The 27,395-nt window shown below is 37.7% G+C and overlaps 1 protein-coding gene across 4 annotated transcripts in view; it reads right to left on the reverse strand.

Annotated features, from left to right (window-relative positions):
- Positions 1–3,670: 3,670 nt before the first annotated feature.
- MYZAP (myocardial zonula adherens protein) overlaps positions 3,671–27,395 on the reverse strand; it is a 40,733-nt gene continuing 17,008 nt past the window's right edge. For 2 of the 4 annotated variants that reach the window (XM_065733807.1, XM_065733808.1), the window contains exons 5-13: positions 25,180–25,293; positions 24,210–24,362; positions 22,128–22,253; positions 21,187–21,315; positions 18,903–18,988; positions 15,657–15,762; positions 6,929–7,012; positions 6,228–6,328; positions 3,671–5,245 (exon numbers count right to left, since the gene is read on the reverse strand). In XM_065733807.1, the coding sequence (XP_065589879.1) occupies positions 5,140–5,245; positions 6,228–6,328; positions 6,929–7,012; positions 15,657–15,762; positions 18,903–18,988; positions 21,187–21,315; positions 22,128–22,253; positions 24,210–24,362; positions 25,180–25,293 (1,005 nt within the window). In that variant the 3' untranslated portion in view covers positions 3,671–5,139. Of the gene's footprint in view, positions 5,246–6,227; positions 6,329–6,928; positions 7,013–11,099; positions 11,519–15,656; positions 15,763–18,902; positions 18,989–21,186; positions 21,316–22,127; positions 22,254–24,209; positions 24,363–25,179; positions 25,294–27,395 lie in introns of those variants that run through there. The other 2 variants (XM_065733809.1, XM_065733810.1) reach the window with 2 other exon arrangements.

The following is a 27,395-nucleotide window of genomic DNA, read 5'->3' on the forward strand; positions in this document are numbered from 1 at the left end:
GCCCGCCCCAACGCCGCACACACCGGCACCGCTTCCGCAGCTCCGCGTGGACCGCCATCTTACCGGAAGTGACGGCGGCCGGCACGGCACGGCGCGGCGTGGAGGGCGGGGAGCGCTCTGCGGTCGCGATGAGCGCCGGACCGAACAGCGCCGTTCTCAGGTGGGCGTTGGAGAACGCGGGAAGGTCCGCGTGGGGACGGATGCTGCCTCCGTGAAGTGAGGGATGAGCGGACTGCGCCGCGGGGATGATGGCTCATCTCTGTTCAACTGCTGTAACTGCGTGTACAGAAAAATAACGCTGGCGAGTTCCAGCTCGTCTCCCCAACCTGGACAAACGCAGCAACGGAACAAAAGAAGAGAATGAGGTGTAATAAGGTGATTGCTGGGTCGTGACTGATAGGTCTGTATCCTCGCTTGCAACGCCACTCAGCGGTCCTGCTTTGTCCCAGCTTGTGGGAAATAAACGTTTATCTTTACAGTTTGTGAGAGTTAACCTTTAGAATCTGCTTCTGGCTGGCACACGGTTCCACAGTGGTGAACTAGGATTAAATTAAAATTTAAAAAATTAAATTTCATTTAATTAAATAAAAATTAAATCATAATGATGTGTTGTTATAGTAATTTATTTCCTGTAACCGTATTTTCCTAAAACACAGCAAACCCTGCACTCTTCTGTTCATTTTTTAATCTGCTGGCTCCCTTTTACTTTGGGGAGTTTTCACATACCTCAACTTGTAGATGGCTGCGCCAACCTTTGTCTTTTTCTGCATCTCTTCCCTGTTCTAGTGCTGAAGCTTAGGGTTGGAAAGGCCTTAAACCCATCGGGACTCTGCAGAACATTTCATCTTTTTCTCGTGTAAATAGCTCCAAGAACTGAATAGGAGTGAGATGAGATGCAAGTGGAATGAAACTGTCAGCATGTGTTTCCATTCTGCAGAGCAAGTATTTTCTGTACAGAAATACACACTTAATGTGGAGAAATACTTCTGAACTATTTGCTCCAGATGTCAAAATGAGAATTTAAAGCCTCTCCCAAAAAGTTGAGAATGCAACTCACAGAATCCTATCTTGCAGTTTCACCACTGAGCATCATCTCAATATGATTTTATGATGTACTTTTGGCAGTCTCTGCTGAAGAGATATACACGGGAAGATTAACGAGGTGAAAGCTTCACACTGTACAGCTGAGCATTGCAAACCAGTCACTAGTTGTCATGTTTGGAAAAAACTCTGAAATTATTTGACATGGAAGATAAATTGCTGTTATCAATGAGAGGATATAAACTTGAAAAAAAGAATAACAAGAAAACACTGGGCCACATTCATCCCAATTTCATTCTTCTGAAAGCTGGAGAGCAACGTCCCAGCTGCAATCAGATGTTATCTGTGGGTTCTGCTTTTATTTATTTGTAAGTGAGAGTGTTACGTTGCCCCCGTCCTGCTTATCCTCTGCAAGTCAACAGTTCTGTATTCTACAGAACAGTTCAGCTGCTTTTGTGACTTGGCTTTGAGAAGAGTCTTCAGTCTTTAGCTAAGGAGTGCCTTCCTGTTCTCAAGAGCACATCTGCCAAAGGAAACACTGACAAGGATTGCAGGCTGCAGAGCAACCACTTTTGCATTCATACATGTTTTGAACAAACAAGATTATGCAGAGTAAGAGCTTGTGAGGTTTTAAGGTAAGTTTATTTCCGAATATTTACACAACAGAATGGAAAGTTTAAATACAATATTTATTGCAGTTTATCCTTTTCAAGTCTTACATACAGGATGTTTTAAAAGCATACAGTGTAATTGCATTATTTACACAGCATGTATGAAAACTGTATCCCAAAATACTTTCCAGAAGATCTGGAATAAATCACAGAAGAACACTTGCCATGGTACAAATGAAGTCATACAATTGACTTATATTTAATGCACTTCCTTGGACCTACCTATATGGCTCTTATTATGTTTACAGAAATGTCACTACTTGCTAATGTTAATAGTACTAAGCATTCCAATCTCAATTTTCAAAACTTGTACTGAAGTGCTAAAGTCTCTTCAGCCAGCTTTGTTATTCTCTCTGATAATTCACACTGCTGTTGATTTGACTGGAAAGCTGTATACTTTCATACAACACAATTAAATAAATACTGTTCCTCTCCTGTTCTTCCCAGCTACCAAATTTAGATCAATAGTTCAATCAAATAACGGCCATCCAATGCACTGAATATCAAAATACTCTACAATACAGCATAAATAGAATTTACATGGAAAAGCTGTGCGGGAGAGATTTCTGCTGTCTGGGTGCAGTTCTGAGCAGATGATCACCATTCTGCAAGTGGAAGTATTTTCAGAGATACTCTCAGAATTATATTATAAGCAGAATTAACTTCCTTTTGAAGTCTGTATCAAAACATTTTGATATTTCATCCTGCTCTCTACTACTACAGTCTGAACATGTAGCTATGAGACTCTGTTTTCTGAATTCTGGCCAAAACCAGGCAGATCAATGAAGTATTTTTACTTAATTAAACCTTATGATTAATGTCTTTATATCGTAACAACTTGCATTTCCTTTTATCTATAAATAAAACCTTCATTGGTTAATCTTATTTTGAACATAACTCACCAATCACAGTTAATACAATCCTGCAACAAGGCTTTTTGGCCGCATAAAATGGTAACAGGCTGGTAATGAACTGAGGCTGCATCCAGAACGGATATTAGTATGGCCAGCTGCGGGTAGTCTTCAGTATTTTTCTCTTCAGAACATACTGTCCAATTAACAGCTAATATTTTTTGCTTCTGTGGGCCACTAGAGGGCGACATGATTACACACATACAAAACTTGTGCCTGGAATTCGGGTTGGGTCATTACCCATCATCTTTTGGATTCATCTGTAAACATTTCCATTTAAAATGCTTTTGTATTTAGAGTTCAACTCCCAGATCTTTGCTGTACATAACCTAATTCATTAGTTGTTGGTCAAATTAACTGTTATTTGGGAACTCAAATCTTCCAAACACACTCAATCATCAAAACTTCAATCAAGAATACACTATGTGGGGTTAAGGCTACAGCTTCATCATGTGTCAGCTGTTTTCTCATCTTTGATATTCCAGTATTTGATATTCCTCTGCTATGCACAATGAGATGGTGCTTTGTTTGGAGGACCTTTTTATAGGGAACAGAATTCTTAATTCTCAGGGATCTCCTTTTCAAGCTCTTTCCCACTCCAGAGCTTTTGCACCTCTTCTCTGGGAGAAGCAACTTCAGTAAACGTGTATTATAATTTCTGTTCAGCAGCTGTTTTCCCTTTTGAAATCTAGGAGATACTTTTCACTCCATCGCATGCAAACTCAACATGAGGCTCCATTTAGAGCTATAAAGTTAACTTGGTAAAATTTTGAATTTTTCTTGTTAAAAGTAATACTGAGCAACTGTTAATGCTGTGCCTTCTATCCCAATAAAGATTACAGGCTTACCTCAACAGTAGATAGCCTATGTTCTTGTCAGTGGCTTTGGCAGGAGTATTTCTTCAATTCTACGCATTATAGAATCTGCAATACTACGTCTGACTTTTTAGAAAGAATGACCATTCTAAGTTCTCAAAAGTTGATCAGGTCATAAGGAAGAAAAGTAGCTCACGTGCAAATGGATGATAATCCAAGCATAAAAGCTCGAGAAGTTTCAGTTTCTCGTTTTATTTTGCTTTTGCTTTAATTACACCAAGCAATTTTGTGTTCCTGTGAGGTACCTGTACTGCATCAAAACATCCTCCAATCCATCCTCCAACACAGACTTCTTTACTTAGTAGTTAAACAGCACAGTTACAGAATAAACAAACTTTTCTAGCAAATTAAGAAAACTGTGAAAGAATGCAGAAATAAGTTTGGGATTATGAGGTAAATATTATTTTAAATACAACTTTGAGTGTATTAACTGAACAGACAGTACTGAGTTTAAGAACTTGCAGTAGACTGGAGACATAAGCAATTACTTTATGCAGCCCTGTGACAAGGTGAATACCTCCTTGGTTTCACATTTGACACAAGAATTATACAGAACATAATGTGTTTGTTTTCTATAGCAGTTGCTGTAATAGAAAAAACTTGCCACACATTGATGTTAACAGGACTACAAGAAAATACTAAACTTGTTTATTTCAATAAAGCTGGGAGATCAAAACAAAATGTGAAAAATAAGACTATGTAAATAAATGCAGTAGTTAGATGCAGTCATTCTGCTGGTACTCTGAAGTCAGGGATAAGATTTTAAGTGTTTGGTGGGAATGAAAACTTATTCAAAACCAAAGTATTCATTCAGGATAGTTACTGATGTAGGAATGGCAGGAACTGCAGGTTACTGCAGGCAATATGCTGTTCTCTGAGAATTCCTTCTTGTAATGCAAAAGGAACCTGAAAAAAGCAACAGGGATTTTCCTACACAGTTACAGGAGAATGTATCACCAGTGGTCACTCTGCCCTGTGAGTAGGAAGTACAAACCACATATTCATCCAACAAAACAAAATCCATCATAAAGATGCTATATTGCTTTATATTTTGAGCAACAAACACAACATTCATCTGTACGCGTAGAGGGAATTTTCTGAGAACATCCCAGTTGCATTTCTCCCTCTCAGCAAGAGAATGGTGGTTCCTAGTCAACTTGTTCTGTGTGAATGGAATCACTGCAGGTCTCTATGACAAGTAGGAGCAGCTCTCACACTGTACACAAAGGTGGAGCTTTGAGATTAATGCCCTCTACCAAGGTAGTTTTAGATTTTGTTTCTAGTAGTATTGAAAATAAAATAGAGATTCATCGTACAAACGGAATTAGAACACATTTCAAGAAAATCTGTACAGCTATACAACCCCTTCCATGTAGGTATTTGAAATGACACATTGCACTAGACAGCTTCTAAAGAAGCAATATAGACTGCCGTTTCATTCATCCCACTTCTTGCCCATCTCCCTCACAGTTAATGTCAGTAGTAACTTCAGATAGGAAGCTACTAGAAGCTGCTTTCAGGATAAATTTAGCAAGACTCCATGCTGCTGTTCTTCTCTATGACTTGATAAAAAATTATCTAATCAAGCTGCAAAGGCGCAAAATACTTGTTTGTATTTAGAAAGCACATTGACTTGAATGCTCAAGAGGTACTGTTCTTTGTGCTATATTCCAACACTCTCTTGAATGGGATGTATGTCCTTATTGGCCTTGTGCTTTCAGGAGATCTTCCGTTATCATTACTTGTACTGTTAAGGATACAAGAAGAAATTACAGGGTTAATGTCAGAGCATCAGATGACTGGACTGAAAGTGACACTGCAATGAACCTGTGCCTTGTTATTGATATTGACAGGCTAAAATTAAACTATTCAATGTGTTTGATATGTTCTGTATTTCTTTTCTATAATGCTGAAAATAATATTTGATTAAAAAAAAACATGGCCAATGCTGACAAATTTGCATGCAAGTATCCACAAAATCAAACAAAATGATTCAATCTGCAGGGCAGTTGAGATGTACTAGTTTACCTGGTGGTAGTTAAAGTAATACACAATGATCCTCCTTACCTTACACCCTCCCTTGTGGTGATTTCCTTGGGGAGTGATTCAAGTGAAAGTTGATAGCACTACTACCAGGGCTCAGTGTGACCCTGCTGCAGTGTTTGGGATTAAGGAACAGGAGATGGAGAAGGGGAGGCACTATGCCTGAATCTTTACCCATCATCAGAGAACACAGAAAAGCATCCGAGTGTTCAGGTGACAGACTGTGCTGTTTCCTTGGCAGTTGTCCATTTAGAGCTAGGATAGTTTCAAAAATTTCTGCAGTTCTAAATGCTACTGTTGGTGTTACCTCCCCTTCAGCGTGGCCTTTCATGCATTCTGTGGAACATGAGTAAAGCTCACTGAACAGGCTCAGGGCAGTGCTGTCCACTGTCTCCTGTTATGGTGCTAGCAGACATAATTCCTCATATTTTCCATATTTCACAAAGCCATATCTCTTCTAGCTTTTCATGTCACTGCAACTAAGCACTGCCCAAGGGTCAGTAATATATCTGCATCTAAAACTGCTCAACTCATTGAAGTGCATTACATGTAGTATCTACTAGGCGCTCTTTGAAAACTAGGAACATTTTGCAGAACTCAACCATCCGCTCTTAACTGTGTACTGACATAGTGCTGATTAAGGGACATTGTGAAAAAGTTTGCTATTAACAAGAAAATTGAAATACCTAGATGGAAGATCACATCCTACACCAGCATCTCTGGTTTCTACATGGGTCTTTGGTTGATTTTCCATTAAATAGTCCAATTTATCTTGTAATTCTTTATTCTGGAAAAAAGTGATTTTCAACACAAGTTTATTTTAGCTTTGTTAATTATTTAATTAAATGAGAAAATACAATTTCAATCTGGCTTTCCTCCATAAGAAATAAAGTAGAAGTATTTACTGAGAAAATAAAACAGTCCCTATTTCTGGGGAATACAATAAATCAACCATCTTTTTTCAGCAGTTTCTGTTTTAAGTACTGATGATCCTGCTTTAAAATCGTATGATAACAAAGCTAACATTGAAACTGTACATCCACCCCCATTCACTGAGTAGATAAAGTCATCACGTGGAGCACAGATGTGGAAATATAGTAACCCTCATGACCACCAAAATCCCAGGCTACCTTCTACCCATACTTGTTATCTCCTGCTGCCTACTTCTCTCTCAGCCCGAGGAAGCTGAGAAACAGCAGCACAAACTCTATAATGGAAGTATAGAGATGTTGTATGACATACATTCATCTTGTGATGGGTGTTTAATTTCAGCAAAGTTTTGTTTACTGAAGAATAGCAAGTATATGGAGTAAACATGCATTCAAGAAGCATCAGGTGACACCGGTTTCAATTTTATTGGGTTCCATAAAATTATATAATGCCTTACCTCACATTCTAAGAAAGAAATTTTGTCTAAAAGCTGTATTATAAATAATTCCTTTTCTTTGACTTTCTTTCTTAGCATTTCAATCTGCGAAGAAAAATAAAACAAAGACATTTGATCTAATGGAGTTAGGAAAAGGAGGAAAAAGATACTACAGGAAGAAAAGATGTTTGATTTTATTACAGTTGTTGTTCAGCAATGTATACTTATTCACAGACTGCTTTAACCCACGAATTAGCAGTCATCCCATACAGTTGTTTATATAAAGACCATACATGAATTTACCTGGAAAAAAAAAAAAGTAAACATTGCCACGTAACAAAACAAACTCAGGAAAAATCCATCTCTGATTTAAAGGCCTTTGCTCTAGACAATTCTAACTAAACCCAAAAATATGGTGCACTTTCTTTGGTTTTCCTCTGAGAGAACGGACAACAGACAGCAGAACTCGCTGCCTCCTTGTGACATGTTTACATAACATCAGTCAGAACCACTAGATCAACCTATGTTGGCCTTCTAAAGAACTATGCCAGAATTTTAAAATATGCCTTCTCTTTCTAACGTATGGAGAAGAGCCAACATTGCAATGCTGCATTATCACACACAAACAACCATATTCTACCGGTAAACCAGAACTGAGTGATTAGACTATCCAGATACGATAAGGCTGTAAATTAAGTAGCTTATATAAAACCTTTCAGTGGATCTTCACAACATTATGAAGTCAGTCCAAAACAGCTGTACAAGTCAAACATATTTTGTAGAAATAAATTCAGCAGTTGTTAAAATTGGGGGTGCTTTTATAGGGCCAGGAAAACAGCAGTACTGCAGCCTCCCCCTCAGATGCAGCAGAGCGACCCTGCGAGGCCACTGCAGAAGGATTCGGGTGAGAACACAGCAGGGCACCCCTTCTACATATAGGCATGCTGCAGCCCCCAGCACTAGTTGCCTCAGCACTACTGCTGACCAAAGGCTAAAACAACTCCCGGCTATGTTTTGAAACACCTTTAAGCCTTCTCACAGGCTTGACATGGATGACACATCCCACCAGAGTAGTTTACTACAGAAGTTTATTTACTGAATAAAAAAATGAGCGTACACCGTCTTCTGCCATTAGCATAAGGATGACAGTGAGCGAACAAGACAGATTTGATTACCCTTCAAGGTGGACATTCACTTACAGAAAAACAGGAATAAGTCTGGAGGATTATATTATATTACTGTATTAAATAAAATTAAGTCTTAATTCCGTTAATTTAAATAAAACACATTGTGTAAAGTAAAAGAGCAATATTTCCTTCGAGAGAGGAATGTAACGAACAATGGCCTCTAATGCTGACAATGGGTAAAAGTTCTTCAAAAATAATGTCTAGCTACCTAATGATATTTTGTTTTGTTTTCTATTAAAAAAATGTTAATTATAGCAAACTAAACTAAGATCATAATGCTCAGAGCACCATGAATGTACACTGCACAAAACCTAGTCTTGAGAGGGTCTTTGATCCAATGAGTGGCGTAAAGTGAGAGAAAAAGTAACAGATGGCAGAGTGGTAGATGGGTTGAATGTGAGGTAAGGACAAAGAAAGCAGAAGCAGGATAGTTCAAACACTACATTGAACTAAGGGTCCAACTGGTCGCCAGGGCATTCTAGCATTAGAAACAAATTAGTACAAGTCAAATACTCCAAACTTCCTTGGACTGACTTATTGCTGGACTGACTCCAGTCCAGTCCAAAAATATCACCAAGATCTTCCTATGTTTTCTTTGGGCAATACCCAAAGCCTATAATCCACCTCATCCTTGCTGTGTCTGCAGACTTTAGCATTTCAGCTCACTGCCAACTCAGCACCTTGCTCCCAAATCTGTATTTTGCAAAACTACCCTCTCAGATTTCTCCATCATTTTCTACAAGCACTACAGAAGTATATCTGTCAGCTTCTCTCCTTCCAACCTTGTCTACAAATGCTCAGACTTTTCCCTAGCACTCATTTCTTCTCTGCCTTGCATTGCAAGATTCACTAGCCATCATTTTCCCTCCAATTCTCCACCTGTATTTCTTCATACTCACAGTAAGAAATCAAACAAAATTTCCTTAACAACATAGTTTGTATTAACAACTCAACCATTCCTTTGGAGACAATTGTCCTAACAGTACAATTATGAATTTAGTAATCCTGGGACATACCATCAACCTTTCATCTAGCAAACCTACTCTACTGCATTTATTGCTCCTGTCTTTACTTTTCATGTTGGGTGACTGCTGACTATTCCAGAAATTGGGAAGGGAACAGCAACAAGGCCCAAGTGATAGTACTGTAACTTACCTGGTCTTCCAAGGACTGAGAGGCACCATGTGCTTTTCAGCAATTCCTTTGCTCACCCCACTTCACTTCCCCCACACTTGGCACAGGAAAGAAGGGCACCTGATATCTCTCAGTCACAGCCAGATCCATAAAAATCCATGCAGATTGTGTTAGGTGCACAGCTTGCATTACACAAATCCACTGCAATTTACAGTGATCTGAATCAGCACATTAAGACCCCATGGGCAATGAGAATGTTGCTGAATTTATCTAATAGCTGAGAACTAATATTGCCACAGCACTTTTTCCAAGCTCCCCCTTACTCTGTCATAGTCCCACTGCTGTTACAACTTCTATGTATTCTCCTCATAAAATCTCAAGGTCACCGTGCTCAAACTCTCCCAAATTCCAGACAGCAACCTTTTCTTGCAGTATTTCCCAGAAAATTCAATTCTTGTTGTCCAACCTATCAATGAAAATATATCTATTTCTCACTACAGCACCCTACAGGGTTGTCAGTATGTCTCCTCAAATACCAGATGAATTCATCATGCTACTTGAAAGGATGGTGTAAATACTTTCTGGGATGAACAGCATTTCTGAATTCCTCTTGCTCTATCAACCAACTTTGCTTCAGTAAAAATTGAAAGCTAGATGTATAAGCCAACAACATTAAATTGGTTTCATGGACCTAAGAACAGTCTAAGAACAGTCAAGAGGAAGTTTGTGAGGCTTAAAAGAAAATTCTGGAGAAGTGGTGTTATTAGGAAGGAAATCAACAGCATTATGAAGCAACTAAGGGATAAAGAAGAAGTTAGAATTCAAGTGTTAAATAACAGAACATTGATAAAGTCTAAAATAGCAAACCTGATTTTAATCTGCATACTTAGTCACAGTATTGGAGACGTGAAACATGCAGTGAACTACTGAATTAGAACAGATGCAGCTGTTAGGTAAATTCAACATTTACCACTTTATATTGCCAATCAATTTAAAATATTTATCGGAATATGACAGTGCTAATATAGTTAAGTGTTATATATTATTCATCTGTAACACTGATACAGAGACATTAACGAACTGGTCATAAATATAACTAAATAAAGGACAAACACTTATTACATTATATAAAACAAGACATACAAGACAATGCAACATCAGCCTGAACTTCAGAGACAGTTGCTGTATACAGAAAGCAAGATTTTACCCAAGATTCCAAAATGTTACTGAAACTTAAGTAGTATTTATCAGAGTCTAGTGTTGAAATTTTGTTCATGGAACGCAATGCAGCAAATAGGAATTAACATCTTTTAAAAAAATATTCCCCTTAAATATACTGTGTGACTCCTCAATACTTGCTACTTCAAAACTCCTATTTTTATGTAAAGAAGAAGTAACAACTAAATTACTGCACTGTCCCAAACTAGTCAGCTGTACGAATACATCACAGCAGTCTTTAATGTGCATCTATTGCTGAAATTGACCCATAGGGCCAAGATGTTCCAATGGACTATAAACATCCACACCTCGTCTAACACTTCAACCCAACTATTTAGAAACTACTTCAGTAATGTGTAAGTCTCCTAATTAACGACTTGGCCAGGCAGTTCCTAACTGAAAGCACTGATGGTATGCATATATAAACACTCTCACCAAAACAGTCGTGGTTCTTTTGCCAGTAGATAAGCAATGTATTACATTACTCAAGTCCACTGGAACGTGCCAAACTCATGAACAAAGTGGGGCAGGGAAAGGGGTATTATTTATGTTCTGCCATATATCTTCTTTCAGGCTCCCAAGGTGACTTTCTTTCTGCATTTGTTGTTGTGTCTTTTGTGTTGTTGTTTTTTTTGTTTGTTTGTTTTGCCTTTTGTCATTGTTTCCGTTTTAATGTATGTACTATATAAAGCAGACTTGGTTGATAATAATTTGACATCTGTCTGTGGGGCTGATCACTCCATCTCGTCATCCTCTCATCCTTCTGTGTGGCTTCTTTTACTTGACCTAAAACTGTACTTCCGTATTAAAGCTGGGCTATTTTTCAGTTTGTCTGGAGTTCAAATATCTTGATAGAGACGTTCTCAGCTGGTTATTAAATCTTCATTGGGAAAATTTCTTCTTTATTCTCCATTTGTGCAACATAAAACATCATTTGCTCATTAGTATTTTGTCCTTTCATGCAAGTATCTTCCACAACAGAACAGGACACGACTTCTCTCTGTTGTTTGGTCAGCTTTTATTATCCAACGAATCTGAGACTAAAGCTGGAGAACAACTCATGGGCCATGACCTAGAGACAGTTCAATTCAGTAGTTAGGGAATTCTATGTGAAATCTGAGTTCCGCAGATAATTTTGTGCCATGGAATCAAAAACCTTCTCTTTCAGTCCCCTTCAGAACAGCTCCCTATATCTACATCAATCCATTCACTATGCTTACAAATCTAAATACGCTAAATTTCTCCCCTCTCCTTTTCTTAACAGTGTAATAATATAACACATAAAGTAAGCTTTCTGTGACATGAACTGCAGTCTGTTTCAATTTCAGTTGCACAGGTATCAAATCGAAAGATCTCCTAATCTCACAAGGTTTGAAATAAAGTCAATAAATGCTTTCGTTGCTTATTCAAATTTTGCATTTGATCTGAAGATTTTTAGCTTTATTATCAAACTAAACCGCTTCCCATTTCCTATACTGGCACGGGTGGGTTAAACTGACTGACCACGTAGAATGGATAAGTGAAAAGAGCAAGCTTTCATCTCTCTCACTGAACTAGTACTGCCATTAAAAAAACATGGTTGCACCTTCCCTTGCATTCCCATAGGCCCCTGTGCCTGCATCTGCCTGCCCAGAACAGTCTCTGCACTGAAGACTCCTTAGTGGTATTGTCTGAAGTGTTCATCCTTCCAGCTTCTGTACTGAGACTCTCCCTTGCAAAATTCTGCCTCTGACAGAGCTGCCTTTTTCTTGGGTCGCCTTTGAAGGCGACTCTGCCCAGCCATAAATACAAATAGGAAGAGATAGGGGCTGGGTTTCTGCACACCTGCCAAATGCAAGTCCTGCACTTTCAGCTGCCAGCATTCCATCTAAAATTTGCACTAAACTGGGAGTAAACATTTCTTTAACAAACAAGTTCAACACAGGGAAAAAACCATCAGCCTTTAATCTTTTCCAGTTTCTGTCCAATGGCTTCAAGCCAATGCTGGATAACTTTCAGATCAGCTCTTGCTCTAATTGGCTCTGATCTTGGTTCTCACAGCAGAGGATCCCTACGAAGCTGAAGAACAGTTGTGTGAGTGATGTTGGTTTTGTGTTTTGTTGTTGGTTTTTTTTTTCCTCTATCTTCCATTTTCTTCTCAAAGATGCTTTCCATGCTTATGCCTAATTTATGACTGGCCTGTCTAGGTCAAATTGAAGAGGTTTCTAATAATGCCTGAGATGGGAGGATTTATTTTCAGAGACAAAAATCAGAAGCAAACGATTTATTTGCTAAGGAGCATGAGTACACTGAACCACGACTATCCTCTTGCCTGGGTTCAGTTCCACCAAAGGCGGGTTGCATAACTACTGCGCTCAGTACTAGCATGATGGAAAAGACTTGAATACTGTTTTATTTCATGCCTACTACAAGTGATGCTTCTCTGTCAGTGTCTCCTTTCCTGCATGCCTGCATTAGGACTGACCACAGCCTTCTAACATTTTAAATGTCATCAGAACAGCAATGAAGGTGTTAGAGCTGCCTGTTGCATCTAAAAACTCTGCTATTAAAGCTTTTTTTCACTCTCCCTCAGACTGCTTACTCTTCTTTTACAGAAAGCCTCTCATTTATCAATTGCACTTGGCCCATCATCTTTCCCTAAAAAGGACTGAATAGCAGTCTATTTTGTGATTTCTCAGCCATCAGATTTGTCTCAGTACTTTTTCAGTTCTGATATTCTCTGCATGAATTTGAAGCAGCATTTTTTGTTTGCTCAGCACCCCTTTGAAGCAGCGTTCCTTTCCATAGCTGCACTTTGTCTATACTGAAGATTCTAACAGCACAAACCCACTGTAGTTTACACTGGAGGAATAAATTCCCCCTTATACTTCAGATCTAGTCCTGAATATACCAAGATGAATACTAAAAACCTTATTACTAGGTGATGTGCTCATCCTGCAGTCAAGCAAGTACTTAGCCACTTTTCTTGCCTAGTTTTTTTCAGCATCTAAAAAAAGTTCTGCTGATAATTTTGACTATTTTCTTTCTTTCCATTTCTATTCTGGGTTTCCCAGATTAGCCTGTGCTCAGTCTGATCCTATGCATAAAAAAAAAAAAAACCGACGTGCTTCAGAAAGCATGCTTCCCCAGCTGCCAAGTCATTATTTCCCAATTTTATTATTTAAATACAAGTTATTAACTGTTTTAACATTTTCATAAATCTTTCTATTTTATAGATACCAGCCATGAAAGTATTTCAGTAACAAGATACATGGGAGATTTTTGTGACATTTTCCTGGATCTTGCTAGTCCCTACATTCTGCATTACATTAGATTTAATGCAGAGAAGATATGTGTTCAGATGCACTCTGATGTACACATTTTCTAGGACTCAGCAGAGCTATTCACCCTAGAAAAACCATCTTAGTGATACTGCTCACTAGTTTAAACTGATCTTCAAAAGAGTCTCTTCAGACAGCATTCTCTTTCAACATCCCACCTCTTAAGTATACATCAAAGTATAAAAAATACTACATGCATGGGAAGCCCTGTTTTTCAAAGTGCACAAACATCTGCAGTGCTTATCTTTCCAATGGTGGACAACTACAACTCTCTGCAGCCAGTTATAGCCACTATTTTTAAGCCTTTAATTAAAGCAGCATGCCAGCAATAAGATAGATATTTACTGAAACACAGCACAAACACACACCACAGACACCACCAATTAAAAACACTAAGTGCCTACTTTACTTGGCACCATCTGACCTGATCAAGTATCTGCTAAAAATCTTCACTTAGTTCTCTAATCATAAGGCAATTCAAGCATTCATGCAGCTCTCAACTGTATTAAAAGAAAAACTAAAATATACAATAAAGAAGAGAGTAAGAATGTATCCTCTGGGACTACAGAGTAATAAAGGATCATTTAACTGATTTTGAACAGCAGGTGGTCAGGCATCAGATAAAGTAGATATATTTGACAACTAAGTAGTGAGTTAGTCATCAAACATTCTGCTCTTTAAATAGGATGACCAAAAGATCTTGAAGAGCTTTCTGTGTAGATGAACACGCCAGTAAGTGCATGTTACAAGGATTCAGAATGCTAAATTTACCAATTAAAACTGGCACTTATGATATAACCATTATTGGCCCAAGCTTTATACATGTTTTTGCCAAAACACACAATGGAATTGAAAATATTTGCTATACCAATACAGCCCACTAGAGGTCTGGTTACACTGAGCAGTTTAGAATATACTTAGTTACGTAATGCAGTACTGCTAGAATCATCTGGATTGACACACACCTATATCACAAAGTGTCAAGTTCCCTAGTAATTTCGATTAGAAGAAAAGCAACTTCATAATATTATTGTTGGTTTAATGAGATATAAACCAGACTCCAGGATAATAATAATTGTTCCAGTAATGCTTTAAGTAGATAGATTAGATTATTAGATTAGAGATATTTTCCTTAATAGAATACTGTGGTATAATGACCATCTGATATGATGCTTGAGAATATTAAAAATGGCAAGCTGATCTAGAAACAGTTTTTCCATTCCACTTCTTTTCTACTCACTGCACATAAAATAGGATCTCTTAGTATCACTCATCTGGTCATAAAGCAGAACTCCATCAGAATCTTGTAACCAACATATAAGCCAAGAAAGATACAGGCAAATATTATACAGGTAGAGGTGTATATAATACCACCTTGATAAAAATAGAAAAACTCCATGTCTAATCAGATAACCTCTAACAGCACATTGTGAGTGCCTTAGATTAGAAGTTTCCAAACATGATTTTGTGGATATGTGACATCCAAAGACTAAAAAAAAGATATTTCATGAATGCCTTTACTCTGTGAAATAGCAAAGCTTAGCATAATACTTCTGTCTGACTGCCTTCCACTCATGTATAGGAAGAAGACCCTTAACTAATCTGAATGCTTCAAACTAAGTTGTATATAATAAGTGTGTTTCATGCATTGACACAAAGAGTTCCAGAATTAAAGATATCCTAAAGTATACAACCCAAAGCCATGGGGTTAAACTGCCTTCACCGTGCCTTTCTGCTTCACTGTTTCCAGATGTTTAACTCATCTTCCACTGCATTTGTAACTAAGGTGGCATAAGGAAACAGCATATAGAACACAGCTCTCTGGATTATGTATGAAGAAGAATCAATGTTCCCAGAAGACTCAAAATACATCGTTCTACTGGATCTCACCTCCTCAACCATGTGCTTAACTTTCTTCTGTTGGCAGTGGACCATATCATCCAGATGCTTTATTCTCTCCCTTAGGCTAGCTGCTACCTCCTCCAAATGCTGTGACCTAGCAAAAGATGGAAGGGTTAAACATGTAAGTGAGAAGGTATGCAGTAGAAGCAAAACAAGAACAAACTGCCACAATCTCACCACAAATCAAGAAAATCAGGTCCAGAAGCAGGCAAGTCAAATTCCACTGGCAGATGTGAATTTTATTTGTCTAAAGTACATTTTAATGGTAGTCTTGTAGTCTTAAGTAGATGTCTCCACCCAAGTTAACTCACCTTTCCCTGACATTCTGGCACACTTACTCAGAGCCCAAACTGCTGACAATTAAAAAACATAATAAAGCTCATCTTGAGAAATCTGTTTTTTTTCTTGAAGTAAAAGGCATTTCGACAACTATATCTTTTATCACCCGAAAGACACGTTTATCCTGGCTTATTACTGCCTGCAAACCTTTTGGAAAAATAAACTAAATAGAATTCAAGGAAACACATCTCCAGCTGTCCTTTTAAGTGCTCTACTACTGGGCAGCTGTGAATTGAGGATTTGGCATCGTTGCCAACAGTAGCAGAAAGCTAACTGGAGTAGAAGTAGAAATAAGTGATCAACAGTCAGCAAGAGTTGCTATGGATGTTTAAAGTTTGCATCTATGGCTCTGTAGAGAGATTCTGCTTTTCTTCAAATCCATTTAGCACAGAAATAGGACATCCTCTGAACACCTACCAAACGCTGAAACAAGGAGGGAACATTTAAGATAGTATTGGCATACTGGCCATGACCTCCTCCATTTTTATCCGAATATACAGTTCTTGAAATTCTAAAATAAGAGCAATTTGCTACTTGCAAAATAAACTTCTGTACTCATAGGTACAGGACCAGATAAGATTTGAGAAGTGGAGGAGGGGAATCAAGCACAAAAAGAATTTTTTAATCTTGCTCTGTACACAGTAGAAGAAACTGCTGAAGCTGCAAACAGAACAACCATTTTAAGGAAAAGCAGCAGATGGCAAACTGCATGACATGATTCTATTGAATGTCTGAATTGTACGCTGTTTCCTCTCTATAAAAAGCTTCACAGATTTGTAGGGGCTGGAAGAGACCTCTAGAGAGATCACTGAATGCAACCCCCTGCCAAAGCAGCTCCCTAGCCCAGGTTGCACAGGTAGGCGTCCAGGCAGGTCTTGAATGTCTCCAGAGAAGGAGACTCCACCACCTCTCTGTGCAGCCTGTGCCACTGTGAAGAAGTTCTTGTGCTCACTTGTGCAGAAATTCCTACGCTTCAGACTGTGACCATTTCTCCTTGTCCTATTGTCATGCACTGCTGAAAAGAGTCCAGCCTCAACTCTTTGCCTTCTGCACTTTAGATATTTATAGACCAGATATATATATATATATTTAGATATATTATAAATATATATAGAAAGAATATATAAGAAATATATATATTTAGATATATATATTTAGATATTTATGGATCAGATCTCATCTAAGTCTTCTTTTTTCAAAGCTGTATAGACCCAGGTCTCCCAGCTTTTCCTCATAAGACAGGTGCTCCAGGACCTTTATCATCTCCTTCCAGCAGATCCCTGTCTTTTTTGTACAGAGGAGCTCAGAACTGGACACAATACTCCAGGTCAGGCCTCACCAGGGCAGAGTAGAGGGGGAGGGTCACCTCCCTCAACCTGCTGGCCATGCTCTTCTTAATGCACCCCAGGATGCCATTGGCCTTCTTGGCCACCAGGGCACACTGCTGGCTCATGGCCAATATGTCATCCACCAGGACCCCTAGGTACCTCTCCTCAGAGCTTCTCTCCAGCAGGTCATCTCCCAACCTGTACTGATGCATGCAATTATTCCTCTCTAGGTACAAGTCTCTACACTTGCTCTTGTTAAACCTCATCTGGTTCCTCTCTGCCCAACCTTCCAGCCTGTCCAGATCTCACTGAATGGCAGCACAGCCTTCCAGTGTGTCAGCCATTCCTCCCAGCTTTGTATCATCAGCAAACTTGCTGAGTATGGAAACTATCCTCTCATCATGGCAAAGGAAAGAAGGCCATCATTTTTTATCTACACATTCTATGTTGCATGGAACATCCATATGCCTTAAAATGTTACTTTAACAGACTGACATGAAAAGCCATTATTTCCCTGAAACCAATGATCAGTGGTCACAGATCAATGCAACTAGGCAATAAGGTGCTCTGAGCAGGAACTTCCTCTTGTGTTTGTGCTTCATATAGAACAGTAGGATGCCAGAACTTGAAAACTGAGTTTCTAGGTCCCCAGAAATATCAATAGTAATCAAGTATGCTTATTCGGTTTCTGCTTATAACCCATCTTTACCCAGGCTTTGCATTGAACTTTCTTATGCCTACTTGTGGTGCTGTGTTGGTCCCAAAGAAGTAGCAGTGGATGCACACACCATCCTTGGGCAGAAGCAGCACGCTCAGGTGCCACCACACCGTTAGCTCTTCCTTCTTCGCCTCATGCTTTCCAGAACAACCATTCACAGAGGTCTCACTGCCAACATCACTCTCACTTTCCTCAAATAACTTCACAGCCTATTTCTTCACTGTGATGCTATATGACAGAATTTTTCCACACCTTCATTTTGTTCATGTGCATATGTTCCCCACGTTTGTAGACCAGCTCCTCTAAACTTGAAACATATTCCCTGTTCTTCTATACAAAAGACAAGTTGACAGTCATATGCAAAAACTCTTGCTCTCTTCATGAGTTCGTCTTATCAAAGGTGAACTTTTTTTATCCTACAGCTTATTTTCTCCTACACCTTAATATTGATACAGGGTATCTTTTCTTTTAGAGCTGTATTCCACAATCTAGAAGGTGATGAGCAAGGTATTTGTAGTTAAGGTTATAATAAAATGAATTTGGGAATGCAGATTTAAGAAAAACGCAACCCATTAAATAGGTTGTTATACATTGCACCTAAAACATATTCTGTGTGTTTCCAAACAACTTTTCAGGAAAAACGTATGGAAGTGATTTGTTTCAAAAATTAATCCTCTTCATATATATTTTTTAAATCTAAATAAAGAAATTGTCAGATGGACAATCTCTCCTAAGTTGCAGATTTCGAGTTAGGAAAAATAAAATTCAGATGTCTAAACACAAACCAACTAACTCAACAACCCCTAAAGCTATCTAGCAATACTATTCCACAAACAAGATGTATCTCACCTCTCACTGTCAGAGCTGTTTTCAGATTTTGCTTCGGACATTTGTAATTCACTTAGTTCCAGTTGTTTTTGCAGCTGCTGACGCTCCTAAACAAGAAATGGAATAGCATCCCTCAGTTCTCCATACGTCAAAATGTAAAGACTTCACTAAGCATATTTAATTGCAATTCAAAAGACAATTTGTGAAATGAAAATAGAAAGTAATTAAACAAATTTACAGCTGTTACAGAGGATTCATGCATTTCTTGTATCTGAGGATTACAGATTGAAATAATAAAAGCAAATTCCAGCTATCCATTGAAATCAGACCAGACTTTCACACTAACCATTTGAAGATGTACAGTGATACTTGAAACTGACATTTTTGAATGAAGACACAAATCATCACAATCTTTAACTACATAAGTGTCATATTTTTCACATTATCCTTCCAAAAAGATTTCTCAGTTCAAGGCAGAGATAAAAGCTTTTGCTCTGTTTCCCCTCTCCAAAAACATCTTTTTCCAGGCATCCACAAAGTGTTTGTGACGATCTGTGAGAACTTGGGAATTGAGAGAATGCAAATAAACACAGGAATCTGCTATCCAATTTAATGGGAATTTAACAGAGGCATTCTGTTTTACTCTACAAATATCAAGTAGATGAGACCAAATTAAATAGCTGAATGAAAGAAACTCATCTGTACTGTAAGAAAGGTATTGCAGTCCTTTACTCATCACATAATACTCACAAGCAATAGGCTGGAGCCCAGATGAAGTTAATGGAGCTGCTAAAATGGCCTGTTAAGCTGACATGATTCCTCAGTGTAATCTTTAATTCTACTAATAAGACTTGTAAGTGTTAAACAGAAGAGGCTCAATATAAATGCACACAAAACTAACCAGTTAAGGCAACAAGACTGGCTATTAAATATATATTCCTCAGCAGTAGCAAATATTTACTATACTGAAGTTTATACTGAAGTTGGTGAAAAAACATTTCACTTGTAAAAACAGAAGATTACGTTCTCTTTACTTACTAGAATGAATTTCCCAGTACATTCTCTGCTTACGTACTCTAGATAGCAAGACCCAGACCTCTAAAGATGCCTGCTATTTAATTAAATGAGAGACACCAAAGTACATCCTACAGTACTGGAAGCTTTTAAAAGGGCTGCTCCTATCCCTTTAGCATGACTCTATACAGCCAAAGAATTAAACAATAATATTCATTCTTAGTTCAGTGAACGATACTATAAAATGAAGAAGAAATTTCACTGTAACTGTTGGAAATGGAGGATATATGAATCAGTATCAGATATTTGAGAAGATCCAACAAATGTGATTCTGATAAAAAATATCAGGGAAGAGAAAGTATTGTGATACTCACAGGCATAATAATACATTAGAATAATAATCATATGAATGCTACAGAAAATGTTGAACTGGAGCAAAATCCATAAGAAAGAAGAAGAAAAGGTGGGAAATAAAAAGTAACAATACAAGAACTGCTGGGACTAGTTTTATAGTTGTGCTGCCAGCATAGCAAGAGATAAATGTCTCAAAGCATTTCTACTTTCAGAGATTTAAAAGGCAATCCTCGAAGAAACAGTTCTCAATTATATTTTAAGTAAGGGTTATTGAGCTAGAGGGAGAAATATTTTTTAATACTGTCAGAAAAGGAAGAAGCTAGATTTTCGATTGAAATGCATTTTAGGTAAGCTTTTCTTCCCTTCCCAAAATATTCTGAGCTATTATCAAAACGAATTAGAAATCTACAGGGAAAACTGAAGTGGCTGCTACACATCCACAAAGAAAATGCAAAACCTTTTAGTTTGAAGCCTTCAGCTTAGCACTGCATTCAAATGAGGAGAAATTTGGAGATTTGATTCCAATCAGAACTATTAATAGTTTATTATCAAGATCTGTACCTAACTAAAATACATTTTTCTGGACCTACCAACAACGTTTCTATGAGCTTTTGGGTCAATTATGATTAATTCACTAGGCTCAGGAAACCATGTACATTGCAGGAAGACAAAACAGTACTTTTTGAAGTCATTCCTTAAAATGATGCTTTACTACATAAAGCAGCTCTGACTGTAATTATCAGAAAAGTAGAAGAAATCATTTGGTCACAGTGTCTCCTCAATAGTCCAGGTGAATTTATTTACATGGATGCAATAACAGAAATGGTAAATCACTGAGTAGTGTACTGAGCAACAGGCAACTAAAAAAAAATGAATAGAATTCCCTTCAGGTACTTCTGCATTGCCTTTAAATATAACAAGCAACTAACTCTCATACCTCTTCCATGCGCTCAATTAACCGATCCAGCTCGCCAATTCTCTGGTCTTTCTCCTGTATAGTTGTTTCTGTAATCTGCATCTTCTTATTTGACTCCTCAATAGCCTTCAGAAGCCGATTGGTTTCCTCCTTCATGTAAGAACATTTACAGTCACAACAACATACAGTACATTAATGAGAAATAAAACCATTCTTAGGCTGTAGAAGCAGGATAGCAGTTTATAAGCAAAGCTCAAAGCTTTTCAGTACACTTGCCTAGAAATCTGGAAGAGCTGTGATCCAAAACATGTATAGAACAAAAGATCTGGGGCATTTTGAAACACAGAGGTATTGTAAACTATCATTATGAAAGTGTGAGAAAAATATTCAACAATTTCTTAAGATATTTGTTCCTATGCAGTGAAGTAACAGCATGAGAAACTATGCTATTCCAACGTACAGCTTTTACCCTATTCAGCTGGGTACTTTCCTCACATGTAAAACAGTAGGAATAGGAACAGGCTAGGGAATCTGCTGTCAATCTCAGTCATCTGTCTTAAGAGAACATGACAAACCATTCAAAAAAAGGTTTTACTTGTGGATGGACTAAAACAAGGAGATAGGAAGAGTTACTGTCTAAATAGCATCCAGAGAAACTTTCCCTACCTCCCCCTTTGAAAATATCACTAAAATTGCACAAAAGTATTCTTTTTTATAATTATTTTTTAAAGAAGATCAGAAGTAAATTAAAAAAAATCAAAATACTTAATTTCAAATTTTGAAGTCTACACTATCATTACTGCTGCTGTGTTTGAACATACTTTTTGCTCAGCCCTACAACTCCAATAGCTTCAAAAACTTTGTAATGGTGGCTTGACTAGTTACAAAGAAAGAAGCTATGCATACTCTGGACCACTGGGAGTTTGAGAAATGACATGCTTTTACAGACCAAATATACATACTAGAAGGATTTCCTTCTCAGCTTTATGTTTCTGCTCTTCTTCTCTCATTTTTTCCTCATATTGATTATACAGTTTTCTCGTCATCTCTCTCATGACTTCAGCATTGGCTTCTTGTGAGGATTCCACCTACAACAAGGGGAAAGAATGAAAGTCACAGTTGACTCAGAAGTTAATAAAGCACAGATCTCTGCAGGACATACATATGATATGAAACTATCACCTTGAATTTCAGCTCCATCTTGCTATAAATTTGACATAATTGAAGCTGATTTTCATTAGTGGAAAGATCATTTACAACACTGCCAATGTAGAACTCATTCAAATTTGTGGAAGTTAACATTTCATCAAATTTCATGGTGCCTAGATTTAACCAACCATTGCTTCTTCAGGATCAGACCACAATTCTATACTGAGCCCTTCCATAACAGTCTCCAAGTCATTTGGAGACTCTTGTCATTTTATGAAAGTGTATTTTAGAGAGAATTAGCTCCTATTTCTAGATGACCATGAACTCTTAAAGCAGTATTACCTTAAGCTGAATCTAAGTGTGTTTTTTTAACTAGAAGACACAGTTGCACTTTCCTCAATCTTGCTTTTTCATGTACTGCTCTTTGTGCAAGCACAAGAAATGGGATGAACACGGAGCAAAGTTGATCAGAGAAAAAGCCCAGGCTGAAAATTAATAGAGCCAGGGGTTGGAGAGGGTTAATTTTTAACCATAGAGCAAGCAACTCTACTACTGCAACAAGGAAGAGGGCAAGAATGGCAGTTCAGAGACAGGATTTCCCCCTTAGGGTGGTTCAAAACACTCGCTGAAATACATCCTCAGTGATTAAATGCTAGATAGGACATTCACAGCTTAAACCCATTTACTACGTAAGTTGCAATAAAAGCAGAGTAGAAGAGCTCATCCAGGACTTATTTCCCTTACTAGAGATACTAGAAATCAGAGAAGGTTATACTAACATGCTGTGGGAGCTACAGCAGGGAGGAGGAGAATACATCTGGGCAAAGATTTAAGTGGTCCCTGCTGATCATACAACCACAAAATACCTGGTTCTGATTTCAAGGTTTTGTTTATTTTTCCTTTTTTCATCACTTCAAGGACTGAAGAGGTCTATTAAACCCTTGTGTTTATCTTGCATGGTAGGAACAAGTTTCCTACTGCCCTGTAGGACAACAACAGCATGTTTCATCCCTTGCAAAGAGACCAAGCTCTGAAGGATTCCACTTGTACTGCAATTTCCCCCTGGGCACCTCACCCAGACAAAAACAGGGACAGAGGCAGTAATTTGCACTTTTTGAGAGGGACTACTTTTACAGCTTGTAAAGCTTCATTATGAAAAGAAAATAGGAAATAAATTGTCAGTTGAAATAAGCTAATGTTAGTCATTTCTCTTTTAACAATTCATCATTAAGCATAAATGCAGGTCACTAGAGAGCCAAAAAGAAACATCTTCTCTGAATAAATAAAACATAAGTAAACCAGAGAGAAAAAGGTTTACAGAAGAGGTGTTTTTCTTTCATTTAAAGGAAATTAAAGGAACACACTTGGCAGACAGGAAGAAGAATTAAGAAAATGGTCAAGTGTACTGCCATATAAAACTATACATTTATTCCTCTGTATTTCTCTGAAATAAATAGCTTAATTGTCTTTCCAAAATACTCACTGTTACACATCAGTTGACTGTATGGTCATAAAATTTAGAAGATTACCTATTAAAAATTAGACAATACCATACAAACAAACTCAACATCAAGACATTGTATAGCATTGTGCAAAGTTATAAAATCTCTTAACTTACATCAGTGGACATTAATTAACAGTTAACAGCTTAACAGTTTGAACTTCCACCTGCCAACATGCCTGGATAGTAATCCCATGTTAGGAGGAGACCGACTGTTGCCAGCTGAGATACTTTGTTATCAAAACATAATCAATTCAAAGGAATACAACAGCTCTAGGGAATGAGCGAGGCATGATGGATGATTAATCCTTTACAAATAGAGCCAAGGAATTCATTTAATATACTCCTAAGGCTCTTACTGTGCAATATTTTCAGGGGAGCTTATATACTGCACCTTTAATTTCAATAACTGATTTTCAATTTGTGCTGTTTCCAGTTGTTTTTGCTTCTCTCTCAGCTTTTCCATAGATTGCTCATGTGTGTGTTTTAAATTCCTTATTTGTTCCCTTATATCAGTGTTCTCCAAAGTAACATCCACCAGAGTTTTCTGAAACAAAGAGGCAAAACACATGTTAAGATCCACAAATAATTCAGTGAGCTAAGATAGTCAAGATACTCAACCAACATTTAAGGGAATCCCAATTTGTCAGTGTAGTATGAACGATTTTGCAAGTTTTAACATTTAAAATTCTCAACTTAGTTGTATTTGGTTTGCTAGAAGGTGTTTCCATGAGGAATATAATCATTGAAATCAAGTCCCGGAACACTACAAAAAGAGGAAGGAATATGGATACATTTAAGTACAAATACTACTCCCAGTAATCTTCCTTTCTTCTCTCCAAGGGCCATACATATAAAACACACTAAAGTGAGAAAAACAGCGACATACGAGAAAACAGGAACTTTTAAGTTTAGATACATGGGAATTTGAAATCACTTAAAACAGAAAAAACATTCCCACCTTCTCCCTCCCCCCAAAATTTCACAGGTATATAAAGCTCAAAGGTGGTTAGCATCCACACATGCCACTTCCATTTCTATTAAATAGTAAAGGTAGGAGAGCCAGGAGGTGTTCTGTTTTGCACAACACAGAACAAATCACATTTTCACCTTAAGGTATTTTGTAGAGACATGCATTAGATCTGCAGCAGATCAGTATCTCTCGACTGCACAATCTTTGTTACAAAACAGCTGCTGTATTTTTTTCCTTAGTTTGATAAATTATCTGCCTCAGGTATCCAAGACAATACTTTACGGACTTGTTTAGTGTTAGAAACTATTTTTGTTATTCATGTTTAACATACTCTTTTAAATCCATGTCAGAAAAGGAAGTTGTCAGCTGTGAAACAGCTGTTAAAATGTACCTGCAAGTCTATTGATGCTGATGTCAAGGAGCTGTTCATTTCACTAAAGCTATCTAAGGCTGCAGCCTGCACTCGCACATGATTCTCTAAGGATTCCTGATGAGCATTTGTCACCTGAGCAGGAAAAAAAAAGAAGTTTTATATAGAATAATGATCAAGTTTACCTATTCTCTCAAAAGGACCTACAGAATTGATAGATCCCATGGCTAACTTTCACAGTACTAGGATGCTTAAAATATATAGACCCCAAACCACATCCCTGTACCTCAAAAGCAAACAAGCAAAATATATAATGCATATATGCTAACAGAAATAAAGCGGAAGTGTCTATATCTGCTGCTGACATGTAATCAGCGTAAAATCTGTTCCTTACAGAAAGGACAAGAGGATATTTGACAGATGTCTATTCAGAAAGCTCATATATACAGTGTAAGTGGGCTGCTGGTGAAAATCAGAAGAATGCAAGAAATGAAGAAATCGAGAAAGGTTTGGGTGAATGAAAGAATAGCTTTAATTGAGAAGGAAGCGACTAATTGGATATGTAAAGAAGCAACATCAAGAGGACCAAAGGATGAAGCAATACGAAGCAGGCAGGAGAAGTCAGCAGAGAACTATGATGTGTGAAAATCTGTCTTCTTTTGTTCTGCACACACATACGTGCACACGCATGCTTAAAAACTTGAAGAAATAAAATCATAAAACACCATTTAAGAGGTGACAGAAACCCAAACTGAGTAAACAATCAGGAACCATTCAGTAATAAGGAAGAAAGTTGTTACTAATGGAAGCCAGCCCAACTTGGATTTATGTGATGGACCAGACAGATGTGTTTCTTGTTAAAGCATAAGAGCATCAGTGATCAGTATGAAGATAAATTAGTGTTTAGTAGCTAAGTTATATATAGATTAGGTCAGCCCAGGAAGCAGAAGCTATATAGTTACTGTTCTATACAAATGTGTGCTCAGTTAAAAACAAATGAAAACAGAAATGCTTTATCCAAAGCATTAAAAAATTTTTTTACAGTAGCAAGATAAGAATTTGTGTGAAGAAACTTACTGCCCAAGGTAGAGTATTTGAAGTACAAACTTCAAACTAACTTAATGAACAAAAAGTAGTCCTGGAAATTGATGGGAAAAAAAGCAGTGTTCAAAGCTGAAGCTAAGAGTACAGAAAGGATTTTAGACAGGATCCTCACGCAGCATGGAAGATGTCAGTCATGTAGAAAACAAACAAACAAAAAAAATTTAAAAAGCATATGTTATTAGATAGAAGAACACCTGTGTTTTCTTCGGGCACTCTCAGTTATTAAGAAAGCATGTGTATGAGAGGGGGGATGTCTCAGTGTGCCATTAACTTCATAAGGAATCATTTGTAAACTGTTTATTTGCTTCAGAACTGGAGATTCTGTCAGAGGCAGTCAGAAAACTATTAAGAGAGATTTTCAGACTCATGTAGGATTTCCACTGGTCAAGTGGAGGATCTGGAAGCATAGAATATCATTGTGGCTATTCAGTAAGGATCAGCCACAAGGAAGACAAAGCTGCATCTGAGCCAGCATTTGCCTGCATGGTGCTGGATGGGGGCTGCATATTGTCAGCATCATGAAGACTGTTCATTTCACAAAAATTCACTTTTTCCCTCCCTCCTCTCAAGTTGGGGTGAATTTATTTTTTATATTTTTATAGTACTTGACACAGAATTTTGTTCTGTGTTCTGTTCTTTATACATAAATACAGTACACAGGGACCTGACAGACTCCAAACAAGAAGGTAAGAAAGGCATGAGTCAGAGTCCCAGATCCTTGAAGTTAGAATATATTTAATTAAAAAAGCTTCCTCTGAACCAAAGCTGTGAATAATAATATTGAATATAAAATCCACAGCAGGTTGTCAGTGATTTTTTGGACCAAAGAACTCAATAGTTTAAGACAAATGGTACAGACTGCAACAGCTCTTACTGAAAAAGCACAAAAGAAAGAGAGTTCGTCTAAGAAAAAGGTTCTATTAAGAGCCACAAGGTACGCCATTTTAGGACTGTCACACACTAAAGAACACTGATATTTCTTTTATTATCATATTTAAACATTACAGTTAGTAAAACAGAGCAGTCTGTTCAAACTACAACTTTAAGTTGCACAGATTACTCCTAATTATATAATCAATATTTTTTCATTTCACCTGGCAGCTTACTGCTATAAAGATCTCCAATAATTCCCA

This window comes from Cyrtonyx montezumae, unplaced genomic scaffold, assembly GCF_038088225.1.
Source record: "Cyrtonyx montezumae isolate F1298 unplaced genomic scaffold, pur_monq_1.0 scaffold_17, whole genome shotgun sequence".
NCBI lineage: Eukaryota > Metazoa > Chordata > Aves > Galliformes > Odontophoridae > Cyrtonyx > Cyrtonyx montezumae.